This window comes from Astatotilapia calliptera, chromosome 13, assembly GCF_900246225.1.
Source record: "Astatotilapia calliptera chromosome 13, fAstCal1.2, whole genome shotgun sequence".
Lineage (NCBI taxonomy): Eukaryota > Metazoa > Chordata > Actinopteri > Cichliformes > Cichlidae > Astatotilapia > Astatotilapia calliptera.
The window spans coordinates 30,793,487-30,819,228 of NC_039314.1; the positions used below are offsets into that span (position 1 = coordinate 30,793,487).

The following is a 25,742-nucleotide window of genomic DNA, read 5'->3' on the forward strand; positions in this document are numbered from 1 at the left end:
TTTCCCAGATGTTTGCATCTTCCACTCTGACTGCTTCATTGGGTGCGAGTGGTTTTAGACTTTTTGAGGACTTGTCAAAGTTGACCTTTCGTCTCTTCTGCAACTGTTTCATTTTGTCTCTCACTTGTTTATGTTTCCTGGTTGTTGTGTAAGTAAGAGTGGTCCGTAGTTTTCTTCCCATTAATATTTCTGCTGGTGACTTGCCATGCTCCAGTGGTGATGCTCTGTAGCTCAGTAGTGCCAAATAAGGATCTGCCTTACCATCTTGTGCTTTCTTTAGTAACTGTTTCACAATGTGCACACCTTTCTCTGCTTTCCCATTGGACTGTGGATGCAGGGGGCTTGAGGTCACATGTTTAAAGTCATATTCCTGAGCAAATAGTTGGAATTCTCTACAACTATAGCAAGGTCCATTGTCACTATGAACAATCTGTGGTATCCCATGTCTAGCAAATATTGATTTCATGTGCGTTATGACACAAGTAGCTGACATGTTGGACAATAATGCCATCTCTGGATAGTTTGACAAGTAATAAGATAAGATAAGATAAGATAACCTTTATTAGTCCCACACGTGGGAAATTTGTTTTGTCACAGCAGGAAGTGGACAGTGCAAAAGTTATGACGCAAAAATTAGAATACAATAAGAATAAATACAGTACACAGCTGTACAGAATAGAATAAAATAATATACTATATACAGTAGAATAAAATAGAATAAAAATATACAATAAGATAAAAATAGAATACGAATGCTATATACAACTGAGTAAAAATACAACGATGACAGAAAGGATTATTGCACTTAGTATTATTGCATATGTATGGATGTGTGTGTTTGTTCAGTTAAAGTCTTTATTATGGAGTCTGACAGCAGTGGGGAGGAAAGACCTGCGAAATCTCTCCGTCCCACACCGTGGGTGCCGCAGTCTCCCACTGAAGGAGCTGCTCAGTGCTGTCACAGTCTGCTGCATGGGGTGGGAGACGTTGTCCAACAGGGATGACAGCTTAGCCGCCGTTCTCCTGTCACTCACCACCTCCACTGGGTCCAGAGGGCATCCTAGAACAGAGCTGGCCCTTCGGATCACCCTGTTCAGTCTCTTCCTGTCCCCAGCAGAGATGCTGCCGCCCCAGCAGACCACACCATAAAAGATAGCAGAAGCCACCACAGAGTCATAGAAGGTCTTCAGGAGTGGGCCCTCCACTCCAAACGACCTGAGTCTCCGCAGCAGGTACAGCCTGCTCTGCCCTTCATCAATAACCAGCAGGTAGTTTTTTCCTCCCAGGTGGAAAATGTCTGTTCCGACTTTCTGCCATGGTTCCTCCGGTATGTCTGTTATGGTCAGAGGCTCTTTTGGTTGTTTTGCCTGGTGTTTGATACACGTATCACAAGTGGAAACCATTTGCTCAATGTCTGCATTTATACCTGGCCGATAGACTGCTGTTCTGGCTCTCCGTTTGCATTTCTCTATGCCTAGATGTCCCTCATGCAGTCTTTTCAGGATGTCTCCTCTCAGTGAGTGTGGAATTACTACTCTGTTTTGTCTTAGCAGAAGTCCATTCACAACACTTAGTTCTGCTCTTATGTTGTAGTATGTTTTGCATTCACCTCTTGGCCATTTCCCATTCAACAGTGTTATAACTCTTTGCAGACTAGAGTCCTTTTGTGTTTCAGCCTTGATCTGATGTGATTTTCTGTCTGACACAGGAAGTGACTCTGCTACCAGGTTTACATGTATATTTACATCCATCTCTGTGGAGCTTTGCTCTTTGTTTGGGGTTGTGGCCCTAGAGAGTGCATCTGCTAACACAATGTGTTTACCTGGTGTGTAGATCAAGTTGAAATCATAGCGCTGTAGTTTCATCATCAATCTTTGAATGCGTGGAGACATTTCACTTAAGTTTTTCTTGATTATGGCTATCAATGGCTTGTGGTCAGTCTCTGCCACAAATGTTGGCAAACCATAGACATAGGTGTGGAACTTTTCAAATCCAAAAACAAGCCCCAATGTCTCTTTTTCTATTTGGGCGTAGCGAGATTCTGTCTCTGTCATTGCTCTTGAGGCATATGCCACTGGCCTCCAGTGGTCTCCATAAGCCTGCAACAACACTGCGCCGATCCCGGCCTTCGATGCATCTGTTGACACTTTTGTTTTTCTTTTTGGATCAAAATACGCCAAAACTGGCTCTGTTGTAAGTGTCTTTTTCAGTTGTTGCCAGTCGTTTTCCAGTTCTTTATTCCATCTGAACTCGCAGCTATTGTGTAGAAGCTGTCTCAGGTGCACTGTTTTGGCCGCCAGGCTTGGGATGAATTTTCCAACAAAGTTAACCATTCCCAGGATTCTCAACACACCTTTTTTATCTTCAGGACGTGGCATTTCCAGTATAGCTCGTAGCTTTTCCTTGTCCGGCTCGATGCCTTCGGCTGTCAGCTTGTCACCGAGAAAGGTAATGTCACCCACGCCAAACTGACATTTTACTCTGTTCAGTTTAAGTCCATAACGTTTCACCCTTTCCAAAACCTTTACTAGTCTCTCATTGTGCTGCTGTAGTGTGGATCCCCACAAAATGATGTCGTCCATATAAACTCTGACTCCCTCGATTCCTTCGATCATATGCTCCATGGTCCTGTGGAATATCTCAGGAGCTGAAGAAATTCCAAAAGGCATTCTCAAGAAGCAGTAACGCCCAAATGGCGTGTTGAACGTGCAGTATTTTGTACTGTCCTCATGAAGCTTGAGTTGCCAAAATCCTTGGGACGCATCTAGTTTGCTAAAAAATTTTGCACCAGCCATTTCACTTGTTATTTCTTCTCTTGTAGGTATCTGGTAATGCTCTCTTTGTATGTTAGCATTTAAGTCTTTCGGATCCATGCAGACTCTAAGAGCGCCGGTTGGTTTTTTAATGCACACCATGGAGTTAACCCATTCAGTAGGTTCTTCAACTTTTCTTATGACTTCCAGCGCCTCCATCCGCTCTAGTTCCTCTTTAAGCTTGTCTTTAAGAGCAGCTGGAACACGTCGAGGTGCATGAACCACAGGCTGAGCTCCTTCTTTCAGCTTTATCTTGTAGGTGAAGGGTAACACTCCAAACCCCTTGAATATGTCTGGGTACAGATCCACGATTTCTTTCACACTTTTGGGCTCAGAGCTGTTTATACTGTATACCCGTCTGACTAGGCCGAGTCTCTCACATGCTTTATCTCCCAACAGAGATTCATGTCCCTCTGGCACAATGATAAACATCAGACTGTGATATTTTCCTTTTACTTGTACCCTGAGCCTGCATTTACCTTTGGTTTTGATTGGTTCTCCATTATATGCTTGGAGTAAACTGTTATTTTGGAATATGTGTGGTTTCGTTTTCATCGCTTTCACATCCAGCTCATTCACCAGATTAGCCTTGGCTCCTGTGTCCAGTTTGAAAGTTACCAGGTTCACTGGTAACATCTCTGTCCATTTGTCCTGCTTCACTGTACTGACTGCAGGTTGGTCCATGGGTGTATCGTGCTGCATTACCATTCCCACAAAAAACGTGTCACTGAGAGCAGTTTCTTCTACTGTGTGTACTCTTTCTTTTTGTTTATTCTTTGAAAAACATTGCTTGGCAAAATGGTTTTGTCCATTGCATTTTCTGCATATTTTACCATAAGCTGGGCATTGTTTCCTTCCATGTTTTGTGCCACATCTTTTGCACAAGAAAGTGTCTTTTGATTCTTTCTGTTCTTTTTTGTACGTGCGCCCTGCCTGCCGTGTATTAACTGCAGCTACAGCTGTGCTTTCCGTGTCTGTTTCCCTCGGCGACCCGCTGAAGGTTTTTGCATGTTGTATGGCGAGCTCGCTGGCATGACATACTTTCACAGCACTTGCTAAAGTCAGATCCGCCTCTCTCAGAAGCCTCTCTCTTATCTTTATATCTTTTATTCCAAATACGATCTGATCTCTTATCATAGATTCTTGCAGCTGTCCAAAATTGCATGTTCTTGCCTTTAACTTGAGGTCAGTCAGAAACGTATCAAAACTCTCTGAAGGTTGTTGTATACGTGACCGAAAGACGTACCTCTCAAATGTTTCATTCTTTTTGGGCGAACAGTGTTCATCAAACTTTCTCACTACTTCGTCAAACTTTTCTTTGTCTTCTGCAGTTGCGAACACAAACGTGTTATATACTTCCACCGCTTGTGGACCTGCTACGGTAAGAAGCAGTGCAATTTTCCGTGTATCAGGCTTACTATCTAGGCCGACAGCTTGCAGGTATAGCATAAACCGCTGTTTAAAAGTTCGCCACTCACAGTCCACATTACCGTTCCAGTTGACGGCATCTGGTGGCTTAACACTGTCCATGATGACCTGCTTTACTGGTTCACTCCTGGTACCATGTCGTGTTTTCAATAAAACATCCGTAGTAGTTAGCAAGCTTCTTTATTTTAACGTGGCTCACATCCATGTACGTAAACATAACCTGCCGCTGCTTCTACGACACAGTATATATCACAATTTGGTTAGACAGCCCCCTAGTGGTGAAGCTGAACTACCCACATAACTCCTATCAACACAATGTCCAAGTTTTCTTTGTTTGTCAAGTTCAAGTCATGTCTGTGTCTCCTTATGTTTCCTGTTTTAGTTTGAAAGAGCTTTGTGTTTTGTGTTTATTGTATGTAGTTTCACTTTCCCTGTCATTAGGTTCATGTGTATCAGCTGTTCCCCCTCATGTGTTTCCACTTCCCTTGATCATTCCTTATCTGTATTTAGTCTCTGTGTTTCATTCAGTCTGTGTCGCGTCGTCTGTGTTCCCACCCTCCATGTTTTCGCGGCCAGTCTTTGCAGTCATCGTCATGGTTCTCTGAGTCTCCATAGTTTATCACAATATTAGTTTCCCAGTTTAGTTATAGTTTAGTTTAGTCACGTATTTCTGCTTTGTTTGAACTCCATGTCATCAGCCATAATAAAGGCTCGCTTTCAGTTTAAGTTCACTCCCGTCTACTCACTTGTGTTCGCACCTGGGTCCACCACACACACCACTGCACGGTCTGACTCCACAGACCGTGACAGCCCATCCAGTTGTCGCCTGCTGCGCCTCTGGCTGCCACGCTGCCGCCGTCTGGCTCCGCCTCACCTGGTCCAGCATCATCCTCGCCATATTCCAAGCCGCTGGCTGGCTGCCTTCCGCGCCATCTCTGTCGTCGCCGCTGCTGCCTTCTGCGCAGCCGGCCTCTGGACCAGCTCTGTCACCTGCACCACTACCACTTTTCACGTGGTCGGCCCCCTGACTTAATCTATGAGCTGTTGTGCTGCCACCCACCTGGCTGGCCCTCTGAACTGCCCTGTTATGAACTTTTGTGCCGGCGATCTCCGGGTCAAATGCCTGAACTGAACTTCTTTAGACCCCTGTGTTACTGTCCTCCGGGTCAGTCTACTGAACTGTTTAAAACTGCGACCCAAGCTCCTGTGTTTTTTGTGGACTTTTCGTTTTGAACCCTTGGTGCTCCTGTTTTGTTTTGTGCCGAGTACTAAACTGTAAGGCACAGGAAATAGAATAGAGCTGCTCTCTCTGATTCTCATGTCTTTGTGATCTGTTAAACAGTCTGAGAGGTCACAAAGAGGGATGATCTGATATCCTTGTGTCGGTGTTGTTCCCACATCATCATAATAAGTGCTGTTCTAGGTTCAACATTGTAAGTGACCAATCACATTGTTGCGACGTCATACTTTTGCAAGCCAAGCAATTCATTCATTTATGACATTCCAATGTTGCAAGGACAACCTGTATAATGCTTAACGTTTACTAAAGAACAGTATCCTGAAATGCAAAGAATTCAAATTGCTGGATCGGCGGACAGAGGCGGTTTCTCGCAAGTTAAGTAGATTTTTTCTTAAGGCGTTTTTTTTCTGAAGTCGCAAAAGTATGACGTCACAGCAATGTTGTAAGCGCCAGACGTCTGCTTCATATTTTTATTTACGATTGAGCTCATGTTTGTTTTATAATTCATAGATTCATTACATAAGTCATCTTTTCAGGATTAATAAATGTGAAAATATGTGTTTACATAAAGTAATTTTAAGTCACTGTTTTGGGATTGGAACCTAAAAGGGGGTACCTCTCACTTTAAGTATGTAAGTGCAACAGTAGCATGAAACCCTGTGTGAGAGGGAAGGGGAGGAGCATGGACAGAGAGGTTAGGAGTCTCACGGTTTTCTGACCGTGTGCACAGGTAGTTCTGGATAACTGCTATTTTTTTGGAACTTTCATGCTTATTTAGGAAGGAGTTCACTGTTACATCTTCAGTTTGTAATAAATAAACAGTCTTCAAATCATAATGCAACTGGAAGCATTTCTTTTGGAAACCAGGAACACGCGTCAGCCATAGACTCCCTTTTTGAACTTGGTTTATAGGAAATTACCGTACAAATGTGATTAGTCACTTGCAATGTTGAACCTGGAACAACATTTATTATGATGATGTGGGAACAACACCGACACTGGGATATCAGATCGTGCCACAAAGAGACCCAGGGTAACGTCTAAGCAGCTAAAGGCTGGATCATACGAGGTGGTGTTAATGAGACCTCCATCAGGATAACCCTGAACAACAGTGTGCTGTCATGGCAGCATTGCAATGATAAAGTACTGCACTCTGAAAATACTGCATACAGCTAAATCTGAAATATTTCGTATCTTAATCTTAACAGAAAAGTATCTCCGCTTTTACTTTTCTCTGTGATCATCAGAACTTCTGCACAATCTTTTAAATTTGGATATTTGTATCAACATTCAGTAAATGATTTTAGTGATAAAGAAATGTGTTCACAGAGGGAGGAAGAGGAGTGGTGTTTGTGAGGAGGAGCAGCTGCCCTGTTGTACTTTATGTCAGGACGTCCTGAAGGATCCAGTCTCTACCAGCTGTGGACACTGGTTCTGCAAACAGTGCATCTCCTCATACTGGGACCAGTCTGCTTCATCAGGAGACTCGTCCTGTCCCCAGTGTGGAGAAAGATCCAGAACCAGAGCTGGACTGCAGACAGCCAGTCAGAGCAGCTGTGTACAAAGTAAGACTGAACATCTGTCTGCTGATGGACTCATTTCTGAAAACTGGACTTCTTGTTGTTGTTCAGACATTGAAGAGTTCTCTGTCTGTTTTTCTTTCTTTCAGCAGATGTTGGTCTGCAGGAGGTTTTAGATGAACATAAGATCAGCCTGAGGAGGAGATGTGAATGTGTGACTGAAGGAAGTGATGAAACAGGAAGTAGAACCCTCCTGAATAGGATCTACACTGAGCTCTACATCACAGAGGGACAGAGTGAAGAGGTTCATACCCAACATGAGGTGAGGCAGCTGGAGACAGCTTCCAAGATATACGCCCTCCATGACGCTCCAATCAGGTGCCAGGACATCTTTAAAGCCTTACCTGACCAACAGAGACCCATCAGAGTGGTTCTGACCAACGGCGTGGCTGGTGTTGGAAAAACCTTCTCAGTGCAGAAGTTCACTCTGGACTGGGCAGAGGGCTTGGAGAACCAACATGTCAGTGTGGTGGTTCTGCTTTCATTCAGGGAGCTGAACCTGATCAGAGATGAGCAGTACAGTCTTCTGGAGCTGCTCCATGTTTTCCATCCAACATTACAGAAGGTCTCAGCAGAGAAGCTGGCTGTCTCTCAGCTTTTGTTCATCTTTGACGGCCTGGATGAAAGCAGACTTTCATTGGATTTCACCAACAGGAAGCTGCTGTCTGATGTCACACAGAAGTCATCAGTCAGCCAGCTGCTGACAAACCTCATCCAGGGGAATCTGCTTCCCTCGGCTCTCGTCTGGATAACTTCCCGACCCGCAGCAGCCAATCAGATCCCTCCTACATGTGTTGACAGGCTAACAGAAGTACGAGGCTTCACTGACGCCCAGAAGGAGGAGTACTTCAGGAGGAGATTGAGTGATGAAGAGCTGTCCAGAATCATCTCCCACATGAAGACATCCAGGAGCCTCCACATCATGTGTAGAATCCCAGTCTTCTGCTGGATCACTGCTACAGTTCTGGAGCACATGTTGACTACAGAGCAGAGAGGAGAGCTGCCCAAGACCCTGACTGACATGTACTCACACTTCCTGCTGGTTCAGACAAAGAGAAAGAAGAACAAGTACCATGAGGGACATGAGACGAGTCCACAGGAGCTGACGGAGGCTGACAGGGAAGTTCTTCTGAAGCTGGGGAGGCTGGCGTTTGAACATCTGGAGAAAGGAAACATCATGTTCTACCAAGAAGACCTGGAGCAGTGTGGTCTGGATGTGACAGAGGCCTCGGTGTACTCAGGAGCTTGTACAGAGATCTTCAAAAGAGAGTGTGTGATCTTCCAGAAACCAGTCTACTGCTTTGTTCATCTGAGCATTCAGGAGTTTCTGGCTGCAGTCTACATGTTCCACTGTTTCACCAGCAGGAAGACAAAGGTGGTGGAGGACTTCCTGGGAGATTTTTGTATATACTCTGATTCTGACTTTGATTTTGAGTATGATAATAATTCTAGTTTACTGATAGATCAGATTCCCCACATTAAACCTTCTCTGGCTGAATCCTCTGTGGATGAGTTTCTAAAGAGAGCCATGTATAAATCCCTCCAGAGTAAAAATGGCCACCTGGACCTGTTTGTTCGCTTCCTTCATGGCCTCTCTCTGGAGTCCAACCAGAGACTCTTAGGAGGTCTGCTGGGTCAGACAGAGATCAGTCCAGAAACAATCCAGAGAGTCATCAACAACCTGAAGAAGATCAATAGTTATAAGATCTCTCCTGACAGAAGCATCAACATCTTTCACTGTCTGATGGAGATGAACGACCTCTCAGTACATCAGGAGATCCAAGAGTTCCTGAAGTTAGAGAACAGATCAGAACAGGAACTCTCTGAGATCCAGTGCTCAGCTCTGGCCTTCATGCTGCAGATGTCAGAGGAGGTTCTGGATGAGTTGGACCTGCAGCAGTACAAAACATCAGAGCGGGGACGACAGAGACTGATTCCAGCTGTGAGGAACTGCAGAAAGGCTCAGTGAGTCCAGATTTGATCATTAACTTCATTAATTAGTGTAGATTAGTAGTTCAGTTCTTCAGATATACACAGTACTAAAGGACTCTCATTCAATTCAATTCAGTTTTATTTATATGGCACCAAATCACAACATCAGTTGCCTCAAGGCGCTTTATATTGTACAGTAGATACAGAGGAAAAACCCAAATATCATATGACCCCCTATGAGCAAGCACTTTGGCAACAGTGGGAAGGAAAAACTCCCTTTGAACAGGAAGAAACCTCCGGCAGAACCAGGCTCAGGGAGGGGCGGGGCCATCTGCTGCGACCAGTTGGGGTGAGAGAAGGAAGACAGGATAAAGACATGCTGTGGAAGAGAGACAGAGATTAATAACAGATATGATTCAATGCAGAGAGGTCTGTTAACACATAGTGAGTGAGAAAGGTGACTGGAAAGGAAAAACTCAATGCATCATGGGAATCCCCAGCAGCCTACGTCTATTGCAGCATAACTAAGGGAGGATTCAGGGTCACCTGGTCCAGCCCTAACTATATGCTTTAGCAAAAAGGAAAGTTTGAAGCCTAATCTTGAAAGTAGAGATAGTGTCTGTCTCCTGAATCCAAACTGGAAGCTGGTTCCACAGAAGAGGGGCCTGAAAACTGAAGGCTCTGCCTCCCATTCTACTTTTAAATACTCTAGGAACAACAAGTAGGCCTGCAGTGTGAGAGCGAAGTGCTCTAATAGGATGATATGGTACTACAAGGTCATTAAGATAAGATGGGGCCTGATTATTTAAGACCTTGTATGTGAGGAGCAGGATTTTGAATTCAATTCTGGATTTAACAGGAAGCCAATACAGGAGAAATCTGCTCTCTTTCTAGTCCCTGTCAGGACTCTTGCTGCAGCATTTTGGATTAACTGAAGGCTTTTCAGGGAGTTTTTAGGACTTCCTGATAATAATGAATTACAGTCGTCCAGCCTGGAAGTAATAAATGCATGAACTAGTTTTTCAGCGTCACTCTGAGACAGGATATTTCTAACTTTAGAGATGTTGCACAAATGGAAGAACGCAGTCTTACATATTTGTTTAATATGTGCGTTGAAGGACATGTCCTGGTCAAAAATGACTCCAAGGTTCCTCACAGTGTTACTGGAGGCCAAGGTAATGCCATCCAGAGTAAGAATCTGCTTAGATACCATATTTCTAAGCTTTTCAGGGCCGAGTACAATAACCTCAGTTTGATCTGAATTAAGAAGCAGAAAGTTAGCGGCCATCCAGGTCTTTATGTCTTTAAGACATTCCTGCAGTTTAACTCATTGGTGTGTGTTATCTGGCTTCATGGACAGATAGAGCTGGGTGTCATCTGCATAGCAGTGAAAATGTATGCTATGTCTTCTAATGATGCTGCCTAAGGCAGGGGTCCCCAATCCCAGTCCACAAGGGCCAGTGTCCCTGCAGGTTTTAGATGATGATTAGTTCATTACCAGGCCTCTGGAGAACTTCAAGACATGTTGAGAAGTTAATTTATCCATTTAAATCAGCTGTGATGGATCAAGGACACATCTAAAACCTGCAGGGACACCGGACCTCATGGACTGGGATTGGGGACCCCTGGCCTAAGGGAAGCATGTATAATGTAAACAGAATTGGTCCTAGCACTGAACCCTGTGGAACTCCATAATTAACCTCAGTGTGTGAAGAGGACTCTCCATTTACATGTGCAAACTGGAGTCTATTAGATAGATATGATACAAACCACTGCAGCACAGTACCTGTAATACCTACAGCATGTTCTAATCGCTCTAATAGGATATTATGGTCGACAGTATCGAACGCTGCACTGAGGTCTAGCAGGACAAGCACAGAGATGAGTCCACTGTCAGAGGCCATAAGAAGATCATTTGTAACCTTCACTAAAGCTGTTTCTGTGCTGTGATGAGCTCTGAAACCTGACTGAAACTCTTCAATAAGCCATTCCTCTGCAGATGATCTGTTAGCTGTTTGACAACTACTCTTTCAAGGATGTTTGATATAAAGGAAGGTTGGAGATTGGCCTATAATTAGCTAAGACTGCTGGGTCTAGAGATGCTTTTTAAGTAAAGGTTTAACTACGGCCAGCTTGAAGGCCTGTGGTACATAGCCGATTATTAGAGATTGAAGCATTAATTAATGGCAGGACTTCTTTGAGCAGTTTTGTAGGAATAGGGTCTAAAAGACATGTTGATGGTTTGAAGTAATTATTGAAGTTAACTCAGAAAGATCAATTGGAGAAAAAGAGTCTAAATCACCAGGCCTCGAGGGCCGGTGTCCTGCAGGTTTTAGATGTGTCCTTCATCCAACACAGCTGATTTAAATGGCTAAATGACCTCCTCAACATGTCTTGAAGTTCTCCAGAAGCCTGGTAATGAACTAATCATTTCATTCAGGTGTCTTGACCCAGGGTGATATCTAAAACCTGCAGGACACCGGCCAATGGTTGTAAGTCCCTTGCTTAAGAAACCTGGTGTAGTCCCTGCTTAAAATTAGCAGGGAGTACACCAGATATTAAACTGCTGTTTATAACAGTAAGAACAGCCTGGCCTATGCTAGGAAACATCTCCTTAAACAATCGTGGTGGGACAGGATCATTTGGAGAACCAGAGGGCCTCAGGTGGCTAACCACATCCTCTAAATAAGAAAGAGTCAAACTGTTTAAAAACAGCAGAGCAAGGGATCAAGACAGAGGGGTCAGACTCAGGGGAAGAAATGAGAGCCCACTTAGTTGCAACCTTCTCAATGAAAAAACATAAAATCATTAGACAGTTCATGAGAGACCTCCAAGCAGCCACTTTGTGGAGCATTTAAGACTAAGTCAATAGATTTAAATAACACACGTGGATTGTGACTGTTGGAGCAAATGGTCTTAGAGAAATATGTTCTTTTAGCCTCTTTGACTCTATCCTGATAGAGGCGCCAGCAGTCCTTTAGGATTTGAAGAGACACCTGCAGTTTGTCCCTCTTCCATCTGCGTTCAGCTCTACGACACTCCCTCCTCACAGCCCATGTGGTGCTATTAAACCAAAGCTCGGTTTCAGCCTTGGGTTGCCTGGTTTTTAATGGTGCCAGTCCAAGATAGTTTGGCAGGAAGATCCAAACCTTTGTGTCCACAGGAAGTAGATCAGTGGGGACAAACAGCTGGCTAAAGGCAGAGGAGAACTGGGTGGCAGTGAGAGTTAATGATCCAACAGTGACAAACGGAAGCACTGGTTTGAAGTGCAGTGTGCAAAAACACAAGCTCAAATAATACAGCCATTTGGTTGGAAAAGGTAGTGACAGAGATTTTAATCTTATCTACCCACACAGGCAAAGACATTCCACAAATCTTACATGTCTATTTCTATTTTCTATTCTATTTTCTGCCTAGCCGTCAACTAGAGATTTATATCCCTGATAAGCAGAAGGAGTCTCGCTATCTGGTTAGCATCTCCTATGAACTTACAATGGCCACACTGTGTGTGATAGAGCATAAGGCCCATTTGTGGTGCACATGCATGCAACTGGTGAAAATGTGATTCTACAATTACTAAATTGATATGGGTAAAATACAAGATCAATACAACAAAAAAAATCTTCCACCACACCGTGTTCATGTGTGGGACCAGGTACTGACTGATTAATGGAGTCAGTGAGGCTTAAAAAATCCTTCACCAGAGGTTTGTCAGGACAGCAGACATGGATATTAAAATCTCCCACAATACAAATGTGATCATAGTTGGGCATCATCCCAGCTAGAAATTCTGAAAAGTCACTTATGAAGTTCTTATTGTAATTTAGGGGATGATAAATGATAGCAAAGAGAACAGAGCGCGATTGACTTTAGAACACGTCAGCTCAAAGCTGGAAGATGAAGGCTGTTTATATTTAAAATCCTTTTTAAAAACAACCACCATACCTCCTCCTCTCCCTGATGTCCAGTACAGTGGTCCCTCGTTTATTGCGGGAGTTATGTTCTAAAAATAACCCGTGATAGGTGAAATCCGCAAAGTAGCCAACTTTATTTTTTTCTTTAATTTTCTATTTTTTTTCTTTTACAATTATAGAAGTTTTAAGGCTGTAAAACCCCTCAATACAGACTTTATACACTTTTTCTCAGACAGGCATGAACATTTTCACACTTTTCTCTCTTGTTTAAACACTCTAAGTTCAAACCTTGGTAGAAAAATAAGTCCAGTATTATAGAATGAAACCAAAAACCTTTGACGGTGCAAAACGTTTCGTGGACACTGTTGTGTTTGTTGGGAAGAAAACTTACAAACATACAGTACAGCACACTGCTACTAAGATTTATGTAAACTTGACAAGCTGAACACATTCTGTACTGTACAGGACACAAGATTGATTGAAGACAATATGCTGTTAAAAAAAAAACATGCAAAATTGCACACCAAAAAATCAGCGAAACAGCGAGGCCACAAAAGGTGAACCACGTCATAGCGAGGGACCACTGTATTTGTTAAAATAGGAACAACTCATTGTTAAAAGTTCAGATAAAAAACTAGACTCACCAGTGTTTAGCCAAGTCTTGGGGACATACATGAAGTCCATGTTCCAGGAGGTGAATAACTCCCTCAGAATAAGAGATTTGTTTACCAGCAATCTGGCATTTACCAGGCCAACCATAACAGGAGCTGAGGCAGAGCTATGAACCTCAGCAGCATAGTGAGCCCGACACAGCGGCCTCATATTGCAGAGGTTTGATCTGGTGCACATTGAGCTGAAGAGGACAGGGGTCATGAGTGGAGCATCATCCAAGCCGACCACAGGGATTGGGCAGGAATCCAAAGGGTCCAGGAATTGCCGATGCATAAAAACTTCATGATATAATCAATGAATTCCTTGGACGGGAGTGGGACGATGCAACAAGGCGAGCTTGAGTATAACCAGCCAACCACTGCCCCTACCCTGACTCCTTCGCTGGGGAGGTAGCATGACAACATGGCATAGGTAAGTTGGTATTTGTGACAACAGCGGGCACCAGGATTTCTTTCCTCTGTTAGCAAACGGAACTGTATTTTGACAAGTACTTCGGAGATTCAGAAGCAATTTGCGGTTGTACATCAGTAATGCTGGTTCCTGAGTCACACATGACAGGAGCAATATAAAAACAAACAAAACTGACGGCAATAGATGAGCATCCACATACATTGGGCGCCATCTTCAAACCTGCTTTTATAATAACACATTTAATTTTTTCTATAATTACAGAATGACTCAGTGTGAACTCTCAGAAACTCACTGTGAAGTTGTGGCCTCTGCTCTGAAGTTCAACCCCTGCCATCTAACAGAGCTGGACATGAGTGAAAACAACCTGCATAATTCAGCAGTGAAGCTTCTATGTGCTGGATTGGAGAGTCAAAACTGTCAACTGGAGACTCTGAGGTGAGTTCACTGACTGAAGTGTGTTGTTTTTCTATGTTTAAAAAATTTGATTGATGTTTGAAACTTCTGTTCAAAAATGTTCAGGATGTGTCTGAAGACAAATGCGAAGAAATTTGAGTGGTTTCAGAAATGTTGTGTCTCTCCAAAGGACTGAACAACAGTTTTTCCTTTTGGCTCCAAATAGAAGTGACAGACTTGAGCAGGCTTCATTTAAAGGCTGACAGAAGTGGAGTGGTGACGGGGAGATGTTTGACAGGACAGTTTTTCAGCCTCAACAGGTTCAATGTTGTGCTCTATCAGTCAGTGAAGATGAAGTCAGTACAGATGAGGCTGTAGAGTGTGACTGTATGTCTGGACTTTTCTTTATTTCTATTGGCTGTCAGTGAGATTTCAGAGCAATCAGAGACTGTGGATCTGTGTATGAAGTATAATTCATATACAGTTGTTGGAGTTGTAGAATGAGAAATGGCCGTTTTTGTCACGGTCCTGGGTCTGTAACCCAGTGTGTTGAGTTGTTTATTATTTGCTGTATACAGTGGCTTGCAAAAGTATTTGGCCCCCTTGAACTATTATTATTGTGCAATCTACTGTACAATATAAAGCGCCTTGAGGCAACTTTTGTTGTGATTTGGCGCTATATAAATAAAATTGAATTAAATTGAATTGAAATTTTCCACATTTTGTCACATTACAGCCACAAACATGAATCAATTTTATTGGAATTCTATGTGAAAGACCAATACAAAGTGGTGTACACGTGAGAAGTGGAACAAAAATCATACATGATCCCAAACATTTTTTACAAATAAATAACTGCAAAGTGGGGTGTGCATAATTATTCAGCCCCCCTGAGTCAATACTTTGTAGAACCACCTTTTGCTGCAATTACAGCTGCCAGTCTTTTAGGGTCTGTCTCTACCAGCTTTGCACATCTAGAGACTGAAATCCTTGCCCATTCTTCTTTGCAAAACAGCTCCAGCTCAGTCAGATTAGATGGACAGCGTTTGTGAACAGCAGTTTTCAGATCTTGCCACAGATTCTCGATTGGATTTAGATCTGGACTTTGACTGGGCCGTTCTAATGCATGGATATGTTTTGTTTTAAACCAAAATGTAAATAGTTGGTTTTTGTATTATATGATTTATTTATTACATTTTATGTGGAGTGAATAAATAAAAGTATATTTACGGTGGCCCCAAGAGACAAAGCACGTACAAACTCTGAAGCACATACAAACCCTGAAGCATGTACAAACTCCAAAACACGTAAAAACTCCAAAACATGTAAAAACTCCATAGCACGTGGTCTAAGGAGCTTGGAAAGAAAAGCGTCTGGACTTCTTTAAGTTACTTGAAGACGATTCACCTCTCATCCGAGAAGCTTCTTCAGTTCTAAGGTCAAATGGTGGAGAGTCCCAGATTTAAACCCACCTTCCGTCACTTAGCTCTCACCCGTCTGTCACTTACTTCTCATCCATTCGTCACTTACCTCTCATCAGTCCGTCACTTACCTCTCCCCTTTGCCTGTGTCTGACGCCTGTTGCATTATGGGTAACAGAGATTCCAGGCCATCCAATCAGAGTAGAGTTTGACAATAAAGCCAAAGATGGCCTCCAGTGAAGGTGGGACGTGATAGCTGACATGACTGCAGACTGGAGGCTGAACCAGGATCTGCCAGTTTCATGCCATGACATCATTTTAATGTCATTATGTTCTGGACCAGATGTGGAAACATCACTGCCTATTTTATTGTTCACACTAAATCCATCCATGATGGCTCCATGTGGCCACGGCTGGATGTTCAGCTTACAGAGCCCTGGGCACAAATGTGTGATGGACCCTCGCCAGCTGGATTTGAGAGCTCGGCTTCTTTTCCTTCTTCAATAATTCCTTCTTCAATAATTAGACATACAGGGCACACAGTGTGTGTACAGAACAGCTGAAATCATTATGGAGGCCTCACTGGAATATGGAAAGGAAGCATCACAGTACAGCTTAAGTGAAGCTTTAAAGTCTCTGATATGAAATCAGAAATGAAGCAGCCAGAGCTTTTTCATGAGTGACAATCCACTGTGAATGTGACCCATATAGCAAGCCGTGTCAAGCCGGCACTGCTGGCTGACTTCTGGCATAAGACGTATGTCATCCAAATATGGGCCAGGCCTGGCATAGATGGTACTGTCTATGTGATAGCATGCCATATGTGGTTTGGTTTATGTGGCCCAGGCTCATAGAAAACAGGTCTGGCCCGGATCTGGCATCAAGCTGGCACTTCTGACTGACTGGTGTCATGGCAGGGTGTATGTCAACCAGATGTGGGCCAGGTCTGGCAATGATGGCACTATTTACGTTCCTATTTTCCTATTTTTGTCATCGTTGTATTTTACTCAGTTGTATATAGTATTTGTATTTGTATTCTATTTTTATCTTATTGTATATTTATTTTATTTTATTCTACTGTATATAGTATTTTATTTTATTCTATTCTGTACAGTTGTGTACTGTATTTATTCTTATTGTATTCTAATTTTTGCCTCATAACTTTTGCACTGTCCACTTCCTGCTGTGACAAAACAAATTTCCCACGTGTGGGACTAATAAAGGTTATCTTATCTTATCTTATCTTATTTTAGTTAGAAGACCCAAATGCCATGTTGCAATACTATACTGCTATAGTAGACAACGTTTCAAATGCAGTTTGACAGATTTGTGAGTGTACACTTTATCCAAAACCTAGTGACGGTTTACTCATCTTTCCCAGTGGGAGGCTGTAGCTCAGGAGGTAGAGCAGGTCACCTACTGATCGGAAGGTTAGTGGTTCAATCCCTGACTCCTCCAGTCTGCATGTCAAGAGTGTGACTGTGTATTGTTAGGAAGCACTCTGTTTAGAGAAAATGTGTGACTGGGTGAATGTGGCATGTTGTATAGAGCACTTTGAGTAATCCGGGAGACCACCAGAAAAGTGCTATACAAGAGTCAATCCATTCACTGTCTGAACAGAGGTTTGTCATGTTACTTTTGCACTATTATGTTCCGGCACATGTTGTTATTACATGGTTTGATTAAGGTACACATTAGGCTGACATCGGGGCCAGAGCTGAAACGGTTCTGGGCCAGCACAGGGACAGAAGTGTGTCTACAACTGGCACTTAGCTGTACACAACTTATACATGCCCACATACCACAAAAAATAACGGCCCTTTAGTGGCCCAGATCAGGTTTGCCAGAGGTAATCCATACATGAGCCAGCACAGGGGCCAGTATGTGGGCCACATCACTTCTGCTGATTTCATTCATTTGGAAGTCCTGTAGCTGAGTTTGGGAGAGACTAACAGCCTCGGCAGCAGAGCGGAGAAAGGCTGTAACATCACCAATTTACTCTACCTGTGACATCATTTTATCAGAAAACATATGCTCATGTTTTTAGTATGCTTGGCTTGAAGAGCTAAAATGTAAGAAAATCAAATGGTGCTCTTTATTATTTTGTTGGTTTTGTTTCCCGTCTCTTCAATGGACCCCAGCTGTGGTCACAGTGTGTGTTGGATAATCTGGCCCAGGATGAGGCCAAACTGAAATGGGATTAAATGCCTGTTGGATATTTGAGCTTAGTGTAGTTACATCAAATCACAACAAAAGTCGCCTCAAGGCAACTTTTGTTGTGATTTGGCGCTATATAAATAAAATTGAATTGAATTGAATTGAATTTCTGCCCAATTTAAAAACATTATCCATAAATATTGAGTAATAACTTGACTCTCACACAGCGTGAGTAAAATGCCTTTAAACATCTGGGTTATCCTGCAGATCAAAGTATTTGTAAAAACACGTTTGTGAATCATGTTTGGTTTATGAGGAAAATGATTCAACAACTTCCTTTTAATATACAACATTTTATCATATTTATTTATAACCCTCTTTTGTCTGACCATTTGAGTCACATTAGAATTTTCAATAAAGGATCCACAGAGTTTGGTAAAAAATTATGACAGTAGGTGTTTGTGTGAAAGTGCGGGAAGCAAATTTGTGTCTGATTTTCTTTCAGTGTTGCACTTTGTAGACGCTCCCTGAGCACTGGTCTCACAGCCAGCTCCACATAGAGACCTGTGTTGTTAGTCCAGGTCAGAAGATGACTTGTCGGAAGGAAAATGAGCTAGTAGTTTGTTTACTAGCTACTAGAAAAAAGGTGTTGGACTTCAAATATGTCCATTTCTTTCTCACTTCACCTTTAAAAGTGAAGCCATGTGGTTCCTTGAATGGAAAACACAGCTTTTTCAAGTCTTTTTCATGGTTTTATGATAAATGTACAACTTTAATGTGAAAAATTCAGAGTTTTTTTTCCCCTCTTGCTGTGTTTGTTTGAAGCTGCTTCCTGTTGGCTTCAGCTGTTTGGAGTTTCCATTTTCTAAACTTCTACATTCTGAACCTTCTTCAGCTCTGAACAGATTATGAATCGCTGAATGATTTCAAGCTCACACTTTGTCTAATAAACGTACATCTTTCATTCTTTCTACAGATTGAAGCTCTGTGGTTTGTCAGAGATCAGCTGTTATTATCTGGCAGTAGCGCTGAAGTCCAACCCCTCCCATCTGAGAGAGCTGGACCTGAGCCTGGACAACCTGCAGGATTCAGGAGTGAAGCAGCTGTGTGGTTTTCTGGAGAGTCCAGGATGTGGACTTGAAACTCTGAGGTCAGCCAGCATGTTTTAGTTGTGCTGAGATGAATATGATGTGAAAGTTGTGCTGACACTAAACTGCAGACATCAGGCTGATATTATACTGATCTACACTGAGGATTTTCATGGTAAAGCCTGTTTTCTTCTTCTCTGGTTTAGTTAATTGACTGTAGGATGTTAAGATTCAAAGTTGAGGAAGGAGAGTACACACAATTCTTGGTCCAGAAGGTCTTTGGTCAAACAATGATTTTAATGAACACACGTGTGGGAAGACAACTCTGTACGCAGACAGGAAGTAGTCTTCGACTTAATCAAAGCATGAACAGATATTTTATAGCATCAGGGTTTATTTACTGACGCCCCTTCATGCGTCACAGATACATTTTATACATAGATCAGATCAACATCATCATGACTTTTCACCCAGAAAACCATCTTCTATTTTCATGGCTTGGTACTTTCCGTTCTTATCTTAAAATGAATTGTTCCTCTTTCTTGCCGAGACACCAAGAAACGGTTCCTCTGAATAAATTTAACTCTATGTGTGTGTGTCACGACCTCACATGCTCTTTCTCAATTCACCTGTTGCACTTCTGACCTTTTACCAGACCAGAAGCTCACTGAGACTATGTGTATGTCTTCTACTAAATAAATGTTTTAACCAAGAACCTCTACTAAAACCTTAATATAAAATGATCTGATATATAAGTGTTTTGTAAGCATGTATTGCAATTCCTTCTATGGCTCCAAGTCACTTGCACAATAGATTGTCCGAACATCGCGCCGAACAAAGCTTCCGACCCCCAATTAATTGACCGAGCTCCAACTCTTTAATAAGCACAGATATGCATTGTGTATAAAATAGTCATAACTGCTTAAGGCCTTCTTAAAGCTATCTGTTACATTGTTAAAGCCTCGTCTTAGCCTGCGGCTCAAAATAACTATCTGCTTTCACTTCTGCATACAACTTCCTGTCCGCCTGCAACTCAGTCTTTCTGAAAGAGACACTGTTTAACCCCTGAATGCAATATAAACTCCAGATTTTATTATTAATGCAATGGTAATGATGACAATTATTTAACAATAGCAGTAAAATAATTTCCCTGCTCCACAAGGAGAACAATGTTCACATTTCCAATAGTCATATTCAAAGTATGGCCCATGGCCCATGGCCCACACGGTGCCGAGCAGCCTGCCGACCTTTCCAAATTCAGAGAGAGGGGACTCTGATTAACTATGTACCGTTCTTCCTCAAATTTCTAAGTATCAGACACAGTTGTGAATAATCCACAGCTGACTCTCTTTAGCTGGTCAAAGGTCACGGCACATAGCAATCTGTGAAACAAACAGTTTGGAGCAGGAGTTATTGCAAATTTACAAACTGACACTGCTGCACGGCATGCTGGGTAATGCTAACTGGTCAGGTATGTGTCTGCTGTTTGGAAGCTTTTGTGTGGGCGGGGCTCAGGCAGCTCCGCTTACAACGTGACAGTGAAGCAGCTGGAGAATAATAAATAAAGATTTCAACAGCAGGCAGGATTTCATAAGCTGATGTACAAACATCTAGAATGATGGTGGCAGGTACAGAAACAGGTCCACAAAGACTGAAGCGTGTCTCCATTCCTTTGCATATTCCATATTTTATACTGAGAGTTTCCAGAAGAGCAAACAATAAACATGCCTCCAAACTTGTGACGAGTCAGACTGATATCATTTCTACAGAGAACAGTGTGAGGTCACTTCAATCAGGACAAACACTGCAGCAGGAATGACTACACCCACTCAGTCTGATATCCCCCGTGAATTATCAAAGTTGAGAGAGGAGATGAATGAGAAGCTCAGTGTTATCAACACTGACTTGAAAGAAATGGCTCAAAGGATTAGAAATGGCACGATACCACTTTTTTATGTCCGATACCGATACCGATATCATAAATTTGGATATCTGCCGATACCGATATGAATCCGATATAGTGTTTTTTAATCAACAAAACTGTTTTTTAAATATCTTGCTGCATTTTGTATAAGTTCATACTCAAGTTTAAAACAACAACTACACTAAAGCTATTCTGTTATACCTGTATGCAAAAAAAAAAAATTTCATAGTTCAGCAATACTGATCAATCTAATAAACTTAGACCTACACCATCCTCCCTATTGTGGTATTTTAAAGAGTACTTAGCATAAATATTAAGCAACCTAACTAATAGGGTTCCAACTCCCAGCAACAACAAAAATAAATAAATAAAAAATAGGGAACCACCCCTCACACTCCACCTCATGATGCTTAATCAACGTAATCAACCTTAATTTGATGCAGTGTGAAAAAAAAATGCACAGAAATCAATTATTTTTCAAGAAATATTAAATAGATTCAACATCTTTCTTCAACAAAATTGCAGACTGCACAGATGGTACCTTCCCAAAGTAAAAAGTACTATAGCTTACTAGGGTATATATATTAGACTTAATAGTCACTATATACAGTAATTGACTTCTATTCATTTTACATCAAATTAAAACTTTGGGTGTCAGATAATTATTTATTAAAAGCTCGACATTTTAAATGAGAATAAGAAAGAAAAGTATGTCTTTGTGCCCCCTTTTCCCTGTTAATGCCCTGGTGCAAAGTGGGCCAAAAGCAAACTAGAGACACGGACTAGCGACAGAAAAGCCGATCAGCTGATCATTAAGCAGTTTCATGATTGAAGTAGCAGCAGGAGAGGCAGTCGCTTGTTAAGCTTAACGCAGGAATGCTTTACAAACATTCAGAGATGGACTTACACACTTGCTTTACTTCTCTCGGGGATAACTTTGTCGGAGATGAAATGCCGGGTTGCTAGCGAAGCTCCAAATGCTATCCAGACCACCGACAGGTCCCGCATGCCACAGCTGCTCTATCACGTGATGCATACTGCTCCGACGTGCTAACGTTCTGAGGTGAGTTACGGTGTGTTGCAAGTTTTGTGAGGTGCTTTCGTGATATTTAATGGATCAGATTACATTTTTTATTTTTCTCCGATATCCGATCCAGTAATTTAGGTCGGTATCGGACCGATACCGATACGTAATATCGGATCGGTCCATCTCTACAAAGGATTGAGGAGACTGGACGGAGAGTGTCTGAAATGGAAGGATTTGGTATGGATGTGAAAGACATGCTCTCCCATACACTTAAACTACAAGAGCACCTTCGGGCACAGCTAATAGACTTGGAGGCACGCTCATGAAGAAATAATGTACGTATTCATGGCATACCGGAGGGAGCGAAAGGAAATAATATAATGGAATTTATTGACAATTTTATTAAGACTGAGCTGGGACTTCCTGACACCCCGCTAGGGATACAAAGATGTCACCGCTTGTTAGGCCCTAAGCCTCCGCAGGAATTGAACCCAAGATCTGTTGTTATATGTTTCCTTGAGTTTAAGATTAAACTCATGGATAACAAAAGACAAAAATAAAAAGGCAGGAAAGGACCCAAACGCAGGACTCTCAAAGATGGGACTAAACGCAGCTTTTATTGTTGGAAAAACGCCTCATAAATATAAGTCACAAAAACAAAACAAAACAAAACATAGGAACTGAAACACAGGAACTGAGCCACTAAACCGGAGTACAAGACAAAGCACACAGAGGGTAGCAACATTAAGGATGTGACAGAGAGCAAAGGAAAACGCATATATCAACAGGGGAGTAATCAGGGAATGTGAAACAGGAGGGAGACACAGCTGGGAGAGATCAGGGCTAATGAGACGGGGGGGGGAGTAAAACTGAACATACTAACATCAGACATGAACCTTCAAAGTAAAACAGGAAACAAGAAACAATTTACAAAGACGCAGGCTTGACACTGAACTAAATGTAGAATAATAATAATAATCAAAACAGCATCACTAAAGAAAGACACCAAAATATAAGAAAGAGAAAATGCTGGGTCAAAATGACCCAGAAACGTGACACATTCAGTATAAAGGGAAATGCGTGTTTTCTGAGCAAGATTATACCAGTGACACCCTGGCGAAGAGAAAGGGATACGCCACTATTCGAAGAGCGTTAAAAGAAAAAGGCCTTCGTTTCCAGACACTCTATCCAGGTTCATTTTAAGTTCATTTTAACACCGGACTGGTAATCTATAATGAAGCACAGGAGGTGGCTGCCGATCTGAGGCGAAGAGGAGAAGAGGAGAAGAGGACTGATGGACGGTGGAAACCTGATCCCTGTAGTAGAACTGCTGAGGACAAGGATGAAACGACCACCATGGGAAACTGCAGAGGCGCCACGCTACAACAGAGAGATGAGAGTACAATGCATTCAGGAAAAATTACATTCCGACACAACGTGAGTACCATCTGAGGATTTCCTCTTTACAATCACCAATGTAACTTTATGGCCAATGTAAACTTTCCTCATCTTTGTAAGTAATCATGACCCTTTGGCTGAAAAACCCACGCTTGTACATTACTGCATGTGCGCCGATCTGGCTAAAGCAGGGGTGTCGAACTCCCGGCCTCGAGGGCCGGTGTCCTGCAGGTTTTAAATCTCACCCTGGGTGAACACACCTGGATCAAATGATTAGTTCATTAGCAGGCTTCTGGAGAACTTCAAGACTCATATGCTCGGACTCGAGCTCGTCACTGGCCAGTTTGCAAGACAGTCACTCAAAATGCAGGCCTGACATTCTGATTGAGATCCAGCAAACACTATTCAGATATATTATGATGTGGCTTATGGTCACATTCTTATGGGTATCAGTGCATCATGGAGTTGAAGGAAGTGAAATGGCATATAGGAGAGCAAAAGAAGCAACAAGGAGACCGATGGTAGATATGGATATTAGTGTGCGAACATGTTTTATTGCATTGTCAGAAGTATGATGTTGAAAGAAGACATCTGATCACAAAGCTGGACGATATGAAAGTGAACCTGGACTTGATTGATTTCTTTCGCATGAACTCTATAAGTGAAAGTTAAACAAGTTTTGGTTTTTAAGGCAGACCCATTTGTTTGGGAGGATTTGAATTTATTTTTTACTTTTTTGTCATTTCGGTCCACACTCCACACCAGTTGGTGGCGGTAATGCAACATCTTCCTGTTTCCTGTTTTCCTGAAGAAGACTTCAAGACTCCAGAGGCCTGTTGAGGAGGTCATTTAGCCTCTTAAATCAGCTGTTTAGACATTCATATTTCTCCTCATAACCCCCCCCCCCCCCCCCCCCCGACCTTACATCACATGCGGAGTCAAGTCGGAGGCTGGTAGTATTATGGAAAAACACTGAAATGTACAATACAATGGGCAAGTTGAGGAGGGGAAGAGAGAGCTCTACTCATGCTGCGCTCCTATGGGAGGACAGCATGACAACAGAAAACAAAAAACTCCTCTGCACAAAGAGCACATAAATGTCCACATCACAACATCATGAAGCACGTTACAAGCCACAGCGGTGGGTAAGGGGTGAGAAGTAAGCTGATGCAGATACAGCCATCCTGCCCTGCAGCTATTCATCCAGCGCTCGGCCTCGGAGATAAGTGAACAAGAGCGTTTGGAACGAAGAGTCTAAACACAGATTGTTATGTTCAGCTCCAGCCTTGAGACCACAGCTGGCGCCGATATGGTAGCCGCATGAAATAATGGTGGTGTTCTTGCTTTAGTGCGAACCACTGATGTCCCAATGTCAATTTTAAAGTCTGCTTCTCGTCAAGAAGAGGGTGTCAATTGCATTCAGGGACTAGTTGATCAAACTGGTACCTATTAGTGAAGGGTTTTATTAACCATAAAGAGGTTACACTGTTAAATGTTTACAGACCGCTAGGAAGAGACAGGCAATTGATTAAAAGAGTTTTTGATTTAATATGTGCAGAAGTATCTGGGGTGATAATATGTGGGGGTGACTGGAACATTCACCTTAATCCACCATTAGACTCTTCAACAGGAACAAAAAAGATATTACCTGAAGCAAATCAAGTAAATAAATTGCTTAAAGAACTAGGCATGGTGGATGTATGGGGAGATCTTCATCCAAAGACGTTTTTCTTTTTTTTCTCACTCTCATTCGATGTTTTCTAGACTGGACTACTTTTTCATGCTCAACTCAGACAGACACAGGGTTATTGATTGTGATATAGGAGTAAGAGACATTTCAGATCATGCTGGAGTTTATTTGACATTACACTTGGACACTAGGCGTAAAGCGACCCTTTGGACAGTCTCGGTCGTTGTGTCCTTGGGCAAGACACTTCACCCGTTGCCTACTGGTGGTGGTCAGAGGGCCCGGTGGCGCCAGTGTCCGGCAGCCTCGCCTCTGTCAGTGCGCCCCAGGGTGGCTGTGGCTACAATGTAGCTTGCCATCACCAGTGTGTGAATGTGTGTGTGAATGTGTGGATGACTGGATATGTAAAGCGCTTTGGGGTCCTTAGGGACCAGTAAAGCGCTATATAAATACAGGCCATTTACCATTTAACTCCAGCCTTCTCAATGAAACTCAGTTCTGTAAATCTGTAGAAAATGAATTTAAAAACTATATGAATGATAATAACAATGGAGACATTTCACCCAGTGTGTTATGGCAGCGGTCCCCAACCCCCGGGCCTCGGACCGGCACCGGTCCGTGATTCATTTGGTACCGGGCCGCGAGAGTTGAGGCTCA

General features: G+C 42.5%; 2 protein-coding genes across 2 annotated transcripts in view; one reads left to right on the top strand and one right to left on the bottom strand.

Annotated features, from left to right (window-relative positions):
- Nucleotides 1-288: 288 nt before the first annotated feature.
- On the bottom strand, nucleotides 289-3,521 carry LOC113035427 (uncharacterized protein K02A2.6-like). The gene is made up of 2 exons (XM_026190979.1): nucleotides 1,237-3,521; nucleotides 289-325 (listed from the first exon to the last, which is right to left on the bottom strand). Exons 1-2 carry the CDS (start codon nucleotides 3,519-3,521, stop codon nucleotides 289-291), a joined length of 2,322 nt encoding a protein of 773 aa, XP_026046764.1.
- Nucleotides 3,522-6,778: 3,257 nt separating this feature from the next.
- The window catches only part of LOC113035428 (NACHT, LRR and PYD domains-containing protein 12-like), a gene marked incomplete at its 3' end in the record, with an annotated part of 29,291 nt that continues 10,327 nt past the window's right edge, over nucleotides 6,779-25,742 (top strand). Inside the window, exons 1-5 of the mRNA XM_026190980.1 lie at nucleotides 6,779-7,046; nucleotides 7,151-8,458; nucleotides 8,546-9,026; nucleotides 14,252-14,425; nucleotides 18,938-19,111. Coding sequence (XP_026046765.1) covers nucleotides 6,779-7,046; nucleotides 7,151-8,458; nucleotides 8,546-9,026; nucleotides 14,252-14,425; nucleotides 18,938-19,111 — 2,405 coding nt within the window. The remainder of the gene's footprint in view (nucleotides 7,047-7,150; nucleotides 8,459-8,545; nucleotides 9,027-14,251; nucleotides 14,426-18,937; nucleotides 19,112-25,742) is intronic.